The 14895-nt window shown below is 42.8% G+C and overlaps 1 protein-coding gene across 1 annotated transcript in view; it reads right to left on the bottom strand.

Annotated features, from left to right (window-relative positions):
* cdk6 (cyclin dependent kinase 6) overlaps positions 1-14158 on the bottom strand; it is a 33534-nt gene extending 19376 nt beyond the window's left edge. The window contains exons 1-4 of the mRNA XM_083926317.1: positions 13851-14158; positions 12653-13009; positions 8659-8794; positions 3979-4146 (exon numbers count right to left, since the gene is read on the bottom strand). Coding sequence (XP_083782443.1) covers positions 3979-4146; positions 8659-8794; positions 12653-12876 — 528 coding nt within the window. The 5' untranslated portion in view covers positions 12877-13009; positions 13851-14158. The remainder of the gene's footprint in view (positions 1-3978; positions 4147-8658; positions 8795-12652; positions 13010-13850) is intronic.
* Between the last annotated feature and the right edge of the window lie 737 nt (positions 14159-14895).

The raw sequence follows: 14895 nt of genomic DNA, 5'->3' as shown, positions 1-14895 counted from the left end.
AAAAATAAGGAGGTAGGGACTGTTTTTGACGACTTTATGTAAATGCTCACTTTGGCCGTCTTGTCATTCTAGAAGTGCTAAATGAATCACTTTGAAAGTGAGAGAGAAGTGTCTTGTTCGCTTAAGCAACAGCAGTTCTCCAAAGCCCATCTGTCTGCCTGTAACGGTGGCATTAGGTGACTAAATAAGCAACTGCTGGTCTGTTGGGCAAAGGGGAAGATCCTCTTAATGCTGTGTGTACATGTGCGCTGCATACAGTGTAGATTAGCTGCTTTTATTAGCAAGAGGAAATACTTAATGGAGATGCGTTTTAGACTGATAGGGGGATTACACACACAGACACAAACACACAGTTTACATCTGTTTAACCAAGAAAGGGAATGAGTGTGTGAGAATGTTAAGAGCCTGTGAACGAATGAGTAGTACTTGATATTTTGTCATTCATATCTAAAAAAGTAAATTCCCAGGTAAGCATTCTGCCCTTGACAGAAAAGGATCGTCATCTAGTCATAAATGAAGTAGAACATTTACACAAAGGCAAAACCCTCCATTGAAACCAGACACACTGAATATTGTGTAACACTATGTAAATTTTTAGGTTGGGTACTTCTTCCTCAGAGTATTATCATCAATCGGAATGATAAATGACAGAAATGAACTGGCGGAAATATTCACTAGTTTTATCTGAATCATAAAAATTACCCTTGATAACAGGACTGAGAAATTACAGTTAAGGGCCTGGACTACAGTCAAGCAAGCACACAGAGACAAAGCTTGGAAAAAAAACATTTTTTGAAGAGTCAAACTGTGACTGTCCCTGCATTGCTTACAGACATTTATTAGTACCTCCTAATAACTTAATAAGGAAAGCTCCTGTCAACATGTTATCCATTACCCCATCATGACATTTCAATTATCAGTGATAAAAACATCTAAATAAAATCCAACTTACAACTTTAATTCTTTACCATTTGAATTTTTAAGGGATAATGTAAAGCGAGCACTTCATTGCATCACCCTGACAGGATTTAACTCCTAATAACGACCCAATTGCCTTACATTATCCCACTCTTTGCATTGCTACTTAGGGAAGAAATCAATAATTTTCTCAAAATATTATTTTAAAGTGTCTGACTTAAAGTTCCCATGAACTTTGCTAACTTGGCATTATTAAAAAAAGGTTGCATGGCCTTCGGTTACAACCCTCATCTTCCGTCTGATCGCTCTAGTGCCTCATCCGCAGACTGGGTGAGTAACATTAATTTACAGTATATTTACATGTTGTTGGGTGTCTATGTTAAAACTCCGAAGCAGTTTAGTATTACAGACTGGGTGATGCTGGGTAGTACGTCACCACTACATTATGTTCTCTTGGTCAATTATTCTTGCAGTCTCTTCCACAGTTAATTTCTGAAGTGTCAGAGTCCAGATCTAAACCTTTAGGGAATCTCTGGAAACAAGATAAACAAAGTAATGGCTAAGAAACCCACCACAGCTACCGAACTGTGGAAGAGACTGCATGGAGAACAGATCAAACCGGAGCAGTGTGAGAAACAAGTGATGTCCTGTGGGCGCAGATGTGATGAAGTCCTTCAAAGCTGTGGCCTCTACACTTCCTATTTACTTTTCCATCCTGTAGCCATCAGAAACATTGTATAAATCTTCTCTTCTGACACAGTGATTAATGTTTTTTTTCCCACAAAATAAAGGTTTTTGTTTAAGGTCCTTGGTTATCTAAAAAACACATGCTAGTACAGAAGTGGTACAGCCACAGTGGATATTCTATCAAATTCTAAACAATAAAAAAAATTACAGTATTTCCGAATAAATCAAGTATTGATAATTTGTTCTAATTTTGATTTCCAGAGTACACCTGTGTAAATGTGAAGCAGATCAGAAAACCTCTCCTCTTGAAAATGCACGCTTATAGCAAGGTACTGAGCTACTGTTGCTTGCTACCTTAATATAGAAAGTCTCATCTCTCTTGATTTCAAGCTCTTCCAAAGACTCCTTTCAGTCTCCCTCTCTATTTTATCTGGTCATCAGAGCTCAGAGCTCAACAGTTGGACATCAAAGCACCGACAATGGAAAGGAAGGGGTGTCTGTCTCTCCTCGTCTGCCCCATCCCTCACTGAAACAGCCACTGAGGGATTCCTGAGACAGACCACGGGGGCCCTTGGCTCTCACTTTACACAGAGAAACCCTATCATTTGGCCCAGTGCTGCAGAGCAACCCGCTGATGCCCTGTAAGTGCCCGCTATATCACATTAGACGCTTTTCATCTAACTCTCTGGAGATGGGAGGGTAGTTCAAGTCGGTGTGTGTGTTAGAGAGAGAGAAAGAGAGAGAAATGGCATGCGTTTAAGTAAAGCATTGTGCAAAGATATGCACAAACACTACAATGACTCTACAGATCATTCAAAGAAAAAAGATCCTACAAATGTCATTTTCTTGGTCAGTTATACAGTAAACCATATTTTTCGGATTAAAAGTCGCTCCGGAGTATAAGTCTCACCAGCCGAAAATGCAGAATAAAGAAGGGAAAAAACAAAAATAAGTCGCACTAGAGTATGAGTCGCATTTTTGGGGGAAATTTATTTTATAAAATCCAACACCAAGAATAGACATTTCATCTTGAAAGGCAATTTTAAAAAAAATAGAATAGAGAACAACAGACTGAATAAGTGTACGTTATATGACGCATAAACGACGAACTGAGAACGTGCCTGATATGTTAAGGTAACATATTACGGTAAGAGTCATTCAAATAACTATAACATATAGAACATGCTCTACGTTTACCAAACAATCTGTCACTCCTAATCACTAAATCCAATGAACTCCTCTTCCTTTGATTGGTTGACGTGTGTGTGTGTGACGATTGCTGATATACGCCTAGTCTCTTACGTGACTGAGATAAATAATAACCTGGGCTATTATTTGATATTTTACGGTAATGTGTTAAAAATTTCACACACGAGTTGCTCCAGAGTATAAGTCGCACCCCCGGCCAAACTATGCGACTTATAATCCGGAAAATACGGTACTTGTGTAATAAGAAAAAGCAATTATTTGATAATGGAGTTGAATGTGGGGTTTTGAGAGAAAAGGAGGAAACAAGGGTGATAAGGATGGTGTATAAACTTCCTTTGCATTGCGCAAGCACATCAATGAGTTTTTGTTGTTATTCTCTCACTTATTTTTGCTGATATTTTCTTAGTGTGTGAGTTTAATTTGTTCGGTTGCTTTTTGGTTAAAAGAAAATGAGAGAGATGTAAAAAAAATTACTGTAAAAGGCACCTCAATAGATTATCTATTGATAGCAGGTGCTGTTTGTATTAAAAGCATTAAGACTTATTGCTGGTAAACTTTAGTTAAACGCAGTTAGATGCAGGGCCCTTTCAGGATACCTCAGCCAAAAATGTCCAGACTCTCGAATCCTCCATTGTTACATCTAGGGATCGTTTTATTTCAAGGATCAAAACATTTATGGTTAACATGTGTGATTGTGTGGATGAAACTCTAGATTATTATGAAAAGTAAACATTTTTTCAAGGAGTATGTTTGAATTCAAGCATATTCTAACCTTGAAAACATGACGGTTAAAATAAGCATTTTCCAAACTTTCAAGAATTTGTATGAACCCTGGAGATGCTTCTCATGTTATGGTGATTCCAAACACAAGAAAATAAGATGCATTACTTTATGCTTGGTGCACCGGAGCCCTTTTCTGTTTGCATCAGAGCCTGTGTACTCCATATGATATCACCAATATATCAGATCATGTAATATTCCCCCTATCTGAGTCTATTTGTGTCTATGACCCAGTTAAAACATCCTGTGACCCACTTTTGGGACTCTATTCATCAGTGGTGAACGTTTGGACTCACAGTGTCTTGGGAGTATTTGTTTTGAGTCACTCTTGTTAGAAGGAACTATTTGAACGAGCCCTACTGAGTTCAGAACATCATAACTCACCACAGAGGTGAGCGCCATCTGGAAGCTGTATATGCGGGCTAGACCAAAGTCTGCCAGTTTGATCTGTCCTCCGCTGGTCACCAGGATATTCTGAGGCTTCAGGTCACGGTGAACCACGCGGTGCGAGTGCAGGAAGTCCAGCCCCTGGAGCAGCTGGTACATCATATCCTGTAAGCCAACAAAAACGGAACAAGAACAAAGAGTGAGTTTGTTAATGAAAAGGACACCGAATTGATACAGTGAGGTTGAAATGTCGATCTAAGTTTTAGGATACTGGAGTCGTGACGGGGTTAAAGGTCATGATAAAACAAAAATGACACTGATGATTGTGACATCACAGACCAGAGGGTTGAAGTTTCATAACATCTTTTATATGTGGCTCTGAGTGATTCAATCTCATCTTATTCGTTTGATTTCCAAAATAGTTCAGCCTTGAACGTCAATGACAGATGGCTTCATGACCCTGCATCAACGTCTGAATTCATTCCCTGGCTAAACAAGGCAACAAAAGGCCTGAATGACAGGACCCTGCAGTGAGAAGTTAAAGTCTAAAGGCTGAGACATTGTGGTATTGAGGGAGTTAACTAGAGGAGGCCTGTGTCTTTTTTTGTCGACTGTGGCAGATGTTTGATAACTGAGACACACACACACACACACACACACGCAACGGAGGAAGAAAGAGGCCCCGTTCTGTCCAAGCATGGATCTCTGTTTCTCAGCAGCTGTCCTGTTGGACTTAATTGGCGCTACTTCTCTCTTTATGCCCAAAAGCTGACCTCAGAAATGGCCATAGACACTGACATCCATGACGTACCAGCTAAAGTAACATAAGACGGATGAACTTTGTAGACAGAAACCAGCTTAGACTTGTCCTCTTCAAACAGAAATATTCTCAAACAGGTCCTGCACCTGTAAACAAATAGCAAGTAGAGTTTGAGTTTGTATTGTTTGATCAAATTATGTCTAAGGAAAGAATTTCTGCCTGAGGCGTATAACAGAAAAAAAAAAAAAAGAAGTTTATGTAGGGAAACCCGTCTCCACAATTAAAATCTCCACAAAGAGAAATGGTGTGTTGCGTCCTAGCCTGTACACCACCCTCCAAAATAAACACACACACACGCTTCTTTACACGCGCACACATACAAACACACAAACACACGAATGCCCCCTACACACACAACCTAAAATAAGCCTCCGCCAAGACCTCACAAGTGACATGGACCTGAGCCCGCAGCTCTATTCACTGACCGACCAGCTGGTGAGTGAGTCAAAGGGGTCTGCACACTCAAGCAGAAAACATTAGCAAACGGCGCGGGGCTGGCTGCTGTGCTGGCCACAGAGGAGGGGACAGGACGCCCTACACAATACTGTGGAGATGGGGGGGGGAGGGGGGTGAGTGTGTGTGTGTGTGTGTGTGTGTGTGTGTGTGTGTGTGTGTGTGTGTGTGTGTGTGTGTGTGTGTGGGCTGGGTGTCCCTCTGGATCTGTGTTATCATAATGTTTGTGCATTTCCATTTGTGTTTTTTGCGCCTCAGACTGTGTAAGGGTGCCAATGTGTGTGTTTGTGTGTGTGTGTGTGTTTGTGTGTGTGTAAGCATGCGCATGTGTGAGTGCCCTATGACCAAGGGCAAGCAGGATGCATAAACAGACCTTCCTTTCTACATCTCCATCCAGCCATGACCCAGTGCGGAGGGCAACAGACAGACAGGGCCATAGGAGAGAGGCAGGCAGTCGGTTGGTTATTTTGTGTGTGTGTGTGTGTGTGTGTGTGTGTGTGTGTGTGTGTGTGTGTGTGTGTGTGTGTGTGTGTGTGTGTGTGTGTGTGTGTGGCTGACACAATAGCATGCCCCCCCCCCCATCAGTTCCTCTCCACTTTAAATAGCCATTTTACCCAGAGTCCTTTCAGCAGCATTTCCTAGTAAACACTAATTATCTCAGAAGTGTGACTCTTGGACAAACACACAAACAACCCCCCCACCCACCCACGCGCCTGAGTGCCATCTTCTCTGCTGTATCAATTACCCTCACAACTGAGTGATGAAAAATATTGCAAATTGCAAATTGAAAAGTTCAAAGTGGCCAAATTAACTCTGCCATAAAGTTTAAGGTCACATGTGGAACAGAGAGCAAGGGTGCGCCATCTCCAAAGCCTCACAAGTTAATTTCAGCAGCAATAAGACACACACTGAGTTGCTCAACACACAACTGTCTTCAACTGGCAGCAACTTGTTCAGGAGGAAACTGAAGAAAAAAAGGAATCACACAAAAAAGGCAACAAATCTGACCCTGAAAAAGCAGGCGGAGCAGGGGAAAAAAAGTAGTCGGCCCTCTGCAAGATGCAGTCAAAACATGGCTTTCTGAGTGCACCTCCTTTTCTAATGCAAATAAACCAGAGGCAGCCATATTGTTTATTGTAGCCAGGCACAATATGGGACATCTGCCGGTTAGCGTTAGTGTAATTCCCTCCCCATGCTTCATTAACCTCCCCCTTTATGGGCCCAGAGAATGGAGTTGTGGAAGCTTGGACGATAGCGGTGGATGAGGGTGGGTGAGACCCAAGCGTTGGCCCGGCTGAGGAGCACTGAGGCTAGGGCAGCCTGGCTCCTTGATGTCCTTCCAGCTCATTTGATTCCTGGAGGAGGACCTCTTTCATCAATGGCAATGTGGTGGGTCTTGAGTCTGAGTAAGGCTGAGTGGATGGTGGAGGGTGGGGGGATAAAATGGACAGGCAGAGGCAGGGTGGGGTTTCTGGGTTTCTGGTTGGTGCTTGGGGTTAGGTTGGTTTTGGGGAAAAGTATGTTTTTGTTTTAGGGGGGGTTGGCTGAAGATGAATGTTTAGGGTATTCAAGGGTGACATACTTGAATAGGTAAGTATTTAATGAGATGAGCATAGGTGCACTAAATTTGGGATTCATTATCTGGTGTCATCTGGTATAGCCGCGGGCAAATTAGGTTGCTGGGAAAGGGGGTTAGGGGGTTACTGTGCAGTGTCCACTGTCCTAGAAATAACATGGGATGGTGCCTGTATCATCTTGTCACTCCATCATTGTGCTCTCATTGTGCCCTCAAGGCCCCAGCTGTATGGATGTTAGGAGAAAGCAAAAGAAGGAGGGGTTCCTTAAGGGGTCAGTATGCTTCAAAAGAAATGCCGGTCTGGATCGTTGAACAACGTCGGATGCCTCCCCATTCAACAAATTTTGTTACTTTAGGAAAGTGACAAACACGTCCACTTCACGTAGTGACTGGCCCAGTGGGTGGCATATGCGTGGTTTGAATTTTTCGACAACCTCAAGTTGGCCTTCCTTCTTCACACGACAACTTCTATTACTTGTTGTGTCGAGTGCAGCACCATGAGGGCCTATGAATTGTGGATGCAACTAATGATTACTAGCAAAGCCAAATAAAGCGAAATATTTAAATCAATCACCTGTTGAGTAAGTAGTGATTTTATCCGTACCTTTATTTATACAGGCAATCTCATTGAGACACATGGTCTCATTTTCAAGAGACCTGGTGATTAAACCAGCTTATCACTTAAGCACAAAATGTATTAACTAACAGTTCCTGCCAATCAATTATTTTCATGTTATCTATCATTTTCGTTGGCAGTTACAGGTTTGAATGAAAACAGATGCGTCAGTATCGCAGTATAAGTACAATATTTGATATCATCAACACAATTGTCACTGTATCGACTTCAGCAAAAAACCCTGGGAAAGCCTCAGGTGAGATCCACCCGACTCGTCTACGCTTGCACAGCATCCCACCAGCATTACTGCTCAACACAAAACTTTTACACATAAACCCTGCCCTGGGGTGAAAACCAACGGTTACTCTAGCTTCCAGAACATCTCTGTTTCAAATATGACACTATTAAACTCTGAGGCCCCTCTCTCCAAATATGGAGATATATATATCTCTCCCAATACTGTACACGATACATTTACAGACCTTGGGGTGAAACGTGATGAAAAGATTTTTTTAACGAGGTATAAGTGTGGGAAAGATTAAAATAAAAAGGAGACAGTTACAGAGGAAAGGAGTTGGTGACATCTATTTCCGACCTTAAAGCAAAGTGTAAATGGACACTCACAGTGGATTCATAAAATAAACTGGAGAAATGGATAGTGGCTGTGAATTGTAAAGTGTGTTCACTTGAATTTGAAAAAAGTACTGTGACGTACGATTATTAGCTTCAAATTGAGTACTCTTAGGAAGATTTTAAAGTCTTGGTTCTCACACAATTTTTCTCTCTCTTCATCTGTAATTTAGTGTAAACTTGGAGAGAAACAGGGCAGAGTGAAAAAAGAGAAGGCAGGGAGCCTCTAATTTGGAGCCCATCTGCCACATGTGCTGCCCTTCAACATGCTCTGATGTTGGAGGGAACTGCACTCTGGCCCCCGTGTCTCTGGCCAAAAAAACTCACTCAGTACCATACAGACACGACTGTGGTCCTGCAGCAATCAAACCACAGAGCATTAGCAAATAGCTTCCTATAAACCTAAAATAGAAACTGTAAATCATTTTTTTACTTAAGTTCTTACATGTTTTGAATGTTTTACTGCTTCGCTGTTTTAATAGTGAAGCACACAAAGTGTTACTCACGCCATGTAAGACTCCAGTTTACAGCAAACAGCGTCTGTCTTCCGGGGTACTTCAAGATAACAATGGCAATGGTTACCTTGATGGTCTCAGGTGGTACTCCGGGGTCAGGGGCCTTCTCCAGGTAAGTGGTCAGGTCCTGATCCACATGCTCAAAGACCAGGGTGAGCTTGGTTTCTCTGTCAGTCCGAGAGACTGTACACACGTCAAACAACCTGGAACAAGAGGAACAGGGGGAGGAGATCAATAATATAGATTTGACGCCGACTCTGCTCTGCATGCTGCAACAAAGCTTGAGGAAGACTGAACACCGGTCATAATATCGGCATTGTCATAATCCTTCTTTGTGAAATTAGTTATATTGCTCACTCATTCGCCATTTCCTTCCAAGCAATAGACATGTTAACCACAGGCTGGGTAGTATACTGATTTTAATTCCCTGTATTATATGAATTCCTTATATACCATGAAGAGCACCGCCAAGCACTGCGGTCACTGCAAACTGTGAGTGTATTGAGAGAGGACCCCCATTAACTGCATACCCTTCTTACTAATGGTTCTAACCTTTAACACAACAATTAATGACCCACAAACTCTCTCTTTAAAAAGGGGGCGAAAGACCGCTGTGATACAAATGTTTGGTCATACCGCCCTGCACAGGTGTAACTAATCATGACTTATGACTTACTGGAACACCTTAATGAAATGGAGCACTCGTTAATGTTATTATGCCTGTGTGTTTCCTGCTATGACAAGTCAAAATGTCTGCATAAGAAAAGAGTCTATTGATGCAGCAAATTTAACAAGACACAAGGGAAATGCTATCTTCCAATTTTCTTTTCTTTTAAATGGAGGAAAAAATCTTCCAATAAAACTTCAACATCTGAGAGTTGAACATATCTTTGTGGTTGGTCAGGAAAGCATTCATTGTATGACTTCAATCTTAGGTCAAGAAACTGAGACTCGGTATTTCATCTTACAGAAAAGTAAAAAAATACCCTGAAAAAGACTTCTTTTTGAAGATTCAAGGCCACTGAGCCCCAACCCAAAGGCTGTGTTTCACCAGGCAACAAACTACGGCCAAGAATCCAGATTATGTCGGCAGACCTGCCAAGGAAGGCTTTGGTGAAAAGATGAAAAAAAAAAGCTTTCCAGTATGTCCCCTTCAAAGAGCTTGGGGACCACAAGCGGCATTCCTCAACCGGCACTATGACAACTCCTGATGCTTTATGGGAAGTCAAGTGGACCCTGTCTGTAGCTGTTGCAGGGGCAGCATCTTTCAGCATAACAACACAGGAGATGAAGGGAGCCATGATGGACATCCATCAAAACGTTGTGGTGGGTTACAAAGTAACTGGTTACTGATATCACATTACCTTTAAAGCATGCCATCGTTATCTTTAAGGGAATGAGCCAACGACATGAAAGACAGTTTAAATTTGTAGGCTACAAAACATAAAGGGGATGGTTTTCTTTCACATTACTCAACTTAACCTAAATCTACAATATTTTTATTGACCTAATGGAACAATAAGGGAAGCACCCTGCTAAGATCTTTTAATGGTGGCAACCCAATAAGTTTCAAAGTTTTCAGGTAATGTTATCTGATTGAGGGCACAACTGGACGCCATCTTTAACAAACTGAAAAGGCATAGCTTAGATTAGAGTTGTTCTGATACCGATGCGAGTATCAGAAATTCCTCCTATAGTGCATGTTGGTATCGACAAGTATGCAAGTCTGCACCGATCCGATAGCACTTAATTTAGCCATGAAAGACATCTACTTTAAAGTAGTTTATTTATGTTCTTTTTCTGTTATGACTGACTGTACCCTTAGTCGATACGCAAGTTTGAGTATTGGAAAATAGTATCAGAACACATCTAATGAATAAAACATTTATGCCTAAAAGTGATCCTACTCAATGCCATATCAATAGTTTTATACATTTCCAGTACATGTACTGCTACAATTCAAACTGGCCAATCTACACAAGCCGTTTAAAATCAAGGCATGGAAAGAAATGACTAAACCTCTCCAGAAATGCTTTCATTCCTATCCAACAAGGCATCGTGCGTCCTTGCCAACCCCCTTGTAATCAGTGGACTTGGACGTGCTGGAGTCACTGCGGTGAGTGAGAGGCGATTCATTCAAGGTATTAGTACTGTGCATGATGTCACAGAATAGACGGCGCCCTGCTCTTGAAGCGCTGGGGTTAAACGCCCCTCACGGCTCGATTGTTGGGCTACAATGGGGGCTCTTAGCAGACACTGAACATATGGAATGAATAATGGGCCTCATTACAAACATCCAGGGGTTGCCTGGAGTCACACAGAAGGCCCACAATGCACCCTTCCTGGCCCGAGCTGCTTTGCTAGGCTAGGCTGGTTGGAGGAGAGTGAAGTTCTTTTGATTAGTTCAAAAAGCTGACGGTTTGCACCCTTGAACTGATTTATTGCAGCAAATGCTACTACATATTATTTAAACATATGCTTCCAAAGAAGTGCACAAAGTCAAACTGAAAACATTGAAGAAAATGACCTAAAAAACTTTGTGCCCACTGATGTATTTCTCTTGTAGCGAGAACAAACCCCATTGTGATACCATTAGGAGGAAAACCATTATCCTCTATTATTCATTTATACGCTGGGGAATTATTGTCAGAGGCACAAGGGCACTTGCCGTGCTTCTGAAACGTCCCCTCAATCCCAAAGCACTCAATATTCCATAATAAAAAGGAACCAAGGTCAGACCGTGGCTTACGCCAACATATGACGCAGTATCTGACTACTGACTTCTGAGTGAACAATTCATTGCAAAACTGAAAGAAAATGGCCTCTGTGTGCAGAGAAGAGAAACTGGGCTGATGTCTTTGAAGTAGCTTTATTCATTAGATACAGTCTGACTTAAAGTAACTGAGCGTCAATGTTTTGCTCAAAGTCACTTTGGCAGCATGGATCAGTATTGATTGGCACACACCAACGTTAAATATAAAATGCATCAAACTTGTGGCATCATTTTCTTTTTAAGTTGCATACTGTACAGCCTACAGCACCGATTCAGTACTGATCTTGGGAAGGCATTTACAATCAAATTATGGATTAATTGATAAATGGTAGCAACACAAACCCACACATGTTCACATGGGTTTTTAGTCTTTTCTGGTAGTCAATTGAATATCTTTTGACTGTGTTGAAATCATGTTAATGTGAGCTTAAGGAAATTCTGAGATGTGTTTTTCTGTATTTTAATAAAAAAAATAAAAAAACAGACCAAAGAATGAATTTAGAAAAAAAAATGGACAAACTAATCAACTGTGAAAATATTAATTATTTGGCACCCCAGTTCACTTATTAGCTAGGACGTGAACTTTAACTTTGAATATTTAATCAAAGACACTTTGAAGTGTGGCCATCGATGCTCATCTGCGCTGCCAAAGTGCTCTTAAGCACTGACTGCCTAAAAACAATATACTACTTTACATAATTGTGTGTTAATCCTGTTGGTAAACGGGTGATATCATGATCTCTTTCCAGGCGTTTATGCATATGCTTCTATGTCACTTTGTTCTGTGACCTGCTGCTTTCTTGGGGGCACAGTGGTGAAAGACCACCAGTCTGGGGCTGTTGGCTGTTGTATCTTTAAGGCAGAGCTGGCTCATTTCTATAGCTGAGTAGGTGCACCATTTTTAGAGGAAAGCGAATAAGGTGGATCAATGTGATTGGAGCCAACCGATACTGATGAATAAGAGATGTGGTTTCAAACTAAAAACAGAGCTGACAATGGTGTAGAAGTGGCGAAAGCTCTGGTCGGATAGGGGTGCACCTACTGCCCCCTTAACGGGCAGCGAGAGGCTATTTGTCATGAAACCGATGTGTTCATATTGTCAGTATTAAATAGCTTAAAGGGATGACTTGCTGCAAAACAGTGGACATGTAGGATATGAGTGCAGGCCTAACCTAAAGGTCAAAAGGGAAGTGTGTGTCATTTGTGGCACACATCTGCCCCTCTTCCTCTCTCCCTCTCACATATACAAACACACACACAAAGCTACCCACCTCTCCTCCTCTCTTACCTGACAACATTGGGGTGCTCGAAGGCTTCAAGCTGCCTCAGTACCGCCACCTCCCGGATGGTGGAGAGCGGCATCCCCTCTTCCTCCGTCTGGACCCGAACTCTTTTTAGGGCTACAAAGCGTCCCCCGTTCTTCAAATCTCTCGCCTTGTACACCTTCCCGTAAGCGCCTTCTCCAATCTCGGCCACAGGTTCATATTGAGTACCAGTACTTTCTTTGTCCATTTTTGCAGATTTTTTTTGGTGGTTTTCCTCGTCTCTCGTTGAAAAGATTGCGGGGGGAATCCCGGCGAGGGTGACGAGCCAGATAGTTTCTCACAAAGGCATATTCACAGAAAAAAGTTGGCACATGCAATGCCTAGATGACAGGGAGACACAGATGGAGGAAGACACCATCTTTGTCAGATTAGGTCAAACTGTGCTCCAGGTAGGCAATAACAGGACTGTCATCATGTTTTATTCCGACTATCAACACAAGAGCCCCGCTGCGTCCCAACTTCCACTCCTCCTCCTGTTACGCACGGCAACTCATGTCCTCCTACCACTAACACAAAGTAAAGTCACAATAATTCACATTAGCAACAGTCGACCTCAATTTTTTTGTAAACATAGGTTTGCACCAAATAAACAAAACAGTCTCGCGCGGTCAGAAATTCGCCTCACATGTTGAAGTTATGTTCGCGTGGGCTGTCTTTACTCTCTTAAAGGAAATTAACAATTTAAAGAACACGCAAAAAAGAGAGGACACACACCTTACACGCCGAGCTGTGTTAAATCAACAAAAGCAGCCGCTATCTAGTTCTCCTGTCCGGTTTTTATCAAAGTTTCTGTTTGAGGCGACACAAACTTCGCGAGCACGTGGCTGTCTACTGATTGCATTGTCTGAACTTCCTAAAGCAACAGCCCATTAAAAACACCGTTAAACTCGCCTTTCGACCCCCAAACCGTGGCGAATGTGTAAAACGGTGCAGTGAGTGAGTTTTAAAGATGTTTTCATCAGCCCACGTGTATTCCTCTAATTGTTTATAATTTAATTGCGCGTGCACTCAAATAGCCTCGTTTAAATCCTAGCAGGTCAGAGAATGGCTCTTTTCGGCTTTTCAAAACGTCATTGGACTGTAAAGCAACATTTCTAGCCTCGTAAAGACACTTTTTTGGCATACAGTTGTGCAGAAATATCCCCCACTTTCGGCGTTTACCTTATGTTGTCAATAAAAAATGTCGCAACGTCGGCATGTCCAAATAAAATGCTGAGGATGCATTCACTGTCTCGGATTTATGTATAAAAAATGTCCTGCATCAAACGCGTCCCCGTCCACTGTCCTCCATGCGGGGGCCACACAGGTAGTTGGACGGTGCAGGCTCTAATCCCCCATCCCTCAGACTGCACCAGCCCGAGCAGAGACACTCAAACAAGGGAGGAGGAGGAGGAGGAGAAGGGGGAGGAGGTGGTGGTGGTGGATGGTTGTACGAAAACTCACACACACACTCTCACTGCAACTTGGTGTGTGGAGGGGAGGGGGTTGTAGGATGGGGGGTCATATGGGACAAAGGGAAACGCGTGATACAGCCCTCCAAAACCACGCTCTTCTTTGAATTTTCTCCTTTCTTTCTTCTTTTTTCTTCTTCTTCTTCTTCCATATATCCCCGGGTAGGCCTATGCAACTGCAGGCCCCGCTCGCCTGTGTGTGAGCTCCGTCTCTGCCTGGCTTTCCCACGCCGGCTGAATGTGGCCTGACCCCCTTCAGAGAGGTTTGACACGGAGCGGGGACATTTCCGCATTCCTCCCCGACTACAAAGGCACACCGCCTCCTTTTTGCTCTCCCTCGGCCTCCTCGGTGCTTTACCATTCATAGTCCTCCTCCGCGTGTTTTGTCTCCTGTGTCAAAACCGGGAGCACCGCGGGGATCGGGAGAGAGGGGAGAGCGGCGGTTTATTGGATGGACGGCCACACTATCTATCTCCCTCAAACCTTTGAGGGAACTCCCGTGGCAACAATGAGACGGCCGGGGATGCAAACGTGACAAGCTCGCCTGAGATGGTCCTGAGGGGGTCAGGTTCAAGGCCCGGTGGCTTGATCTGTGTGCAGGAGGGAGGGGGGGGCTCCTCTGCTCTGGTGGTCGTCTGCAAGGCTCCAGGCATGATGTAGCCATGTGGGCTACTAGATTACAAGGTTGTTGGTTTTTTTTAAATTGTGGATAAAAAGGGAAATTCTGCAGATTATTATCAACTCAGAGTATTAGG

This window comes from Echiichthys vipera, assembly GCF_963691815.1.
Source record: "Echiichthys vipera genome assembly, chromosome: 13".
In the NCBI taxonomy this organism is placed as follows: Eukaryota; Metazoa; Chordata; class Actinopteri; order Perciformes; family Trachinidae; genus Echiichthys; species Echiichthys vipera.
Note: the sequence above shows the minus strand (reverse complement) of the source record. Positions and strands in the feature narration are given on the sequence as shown.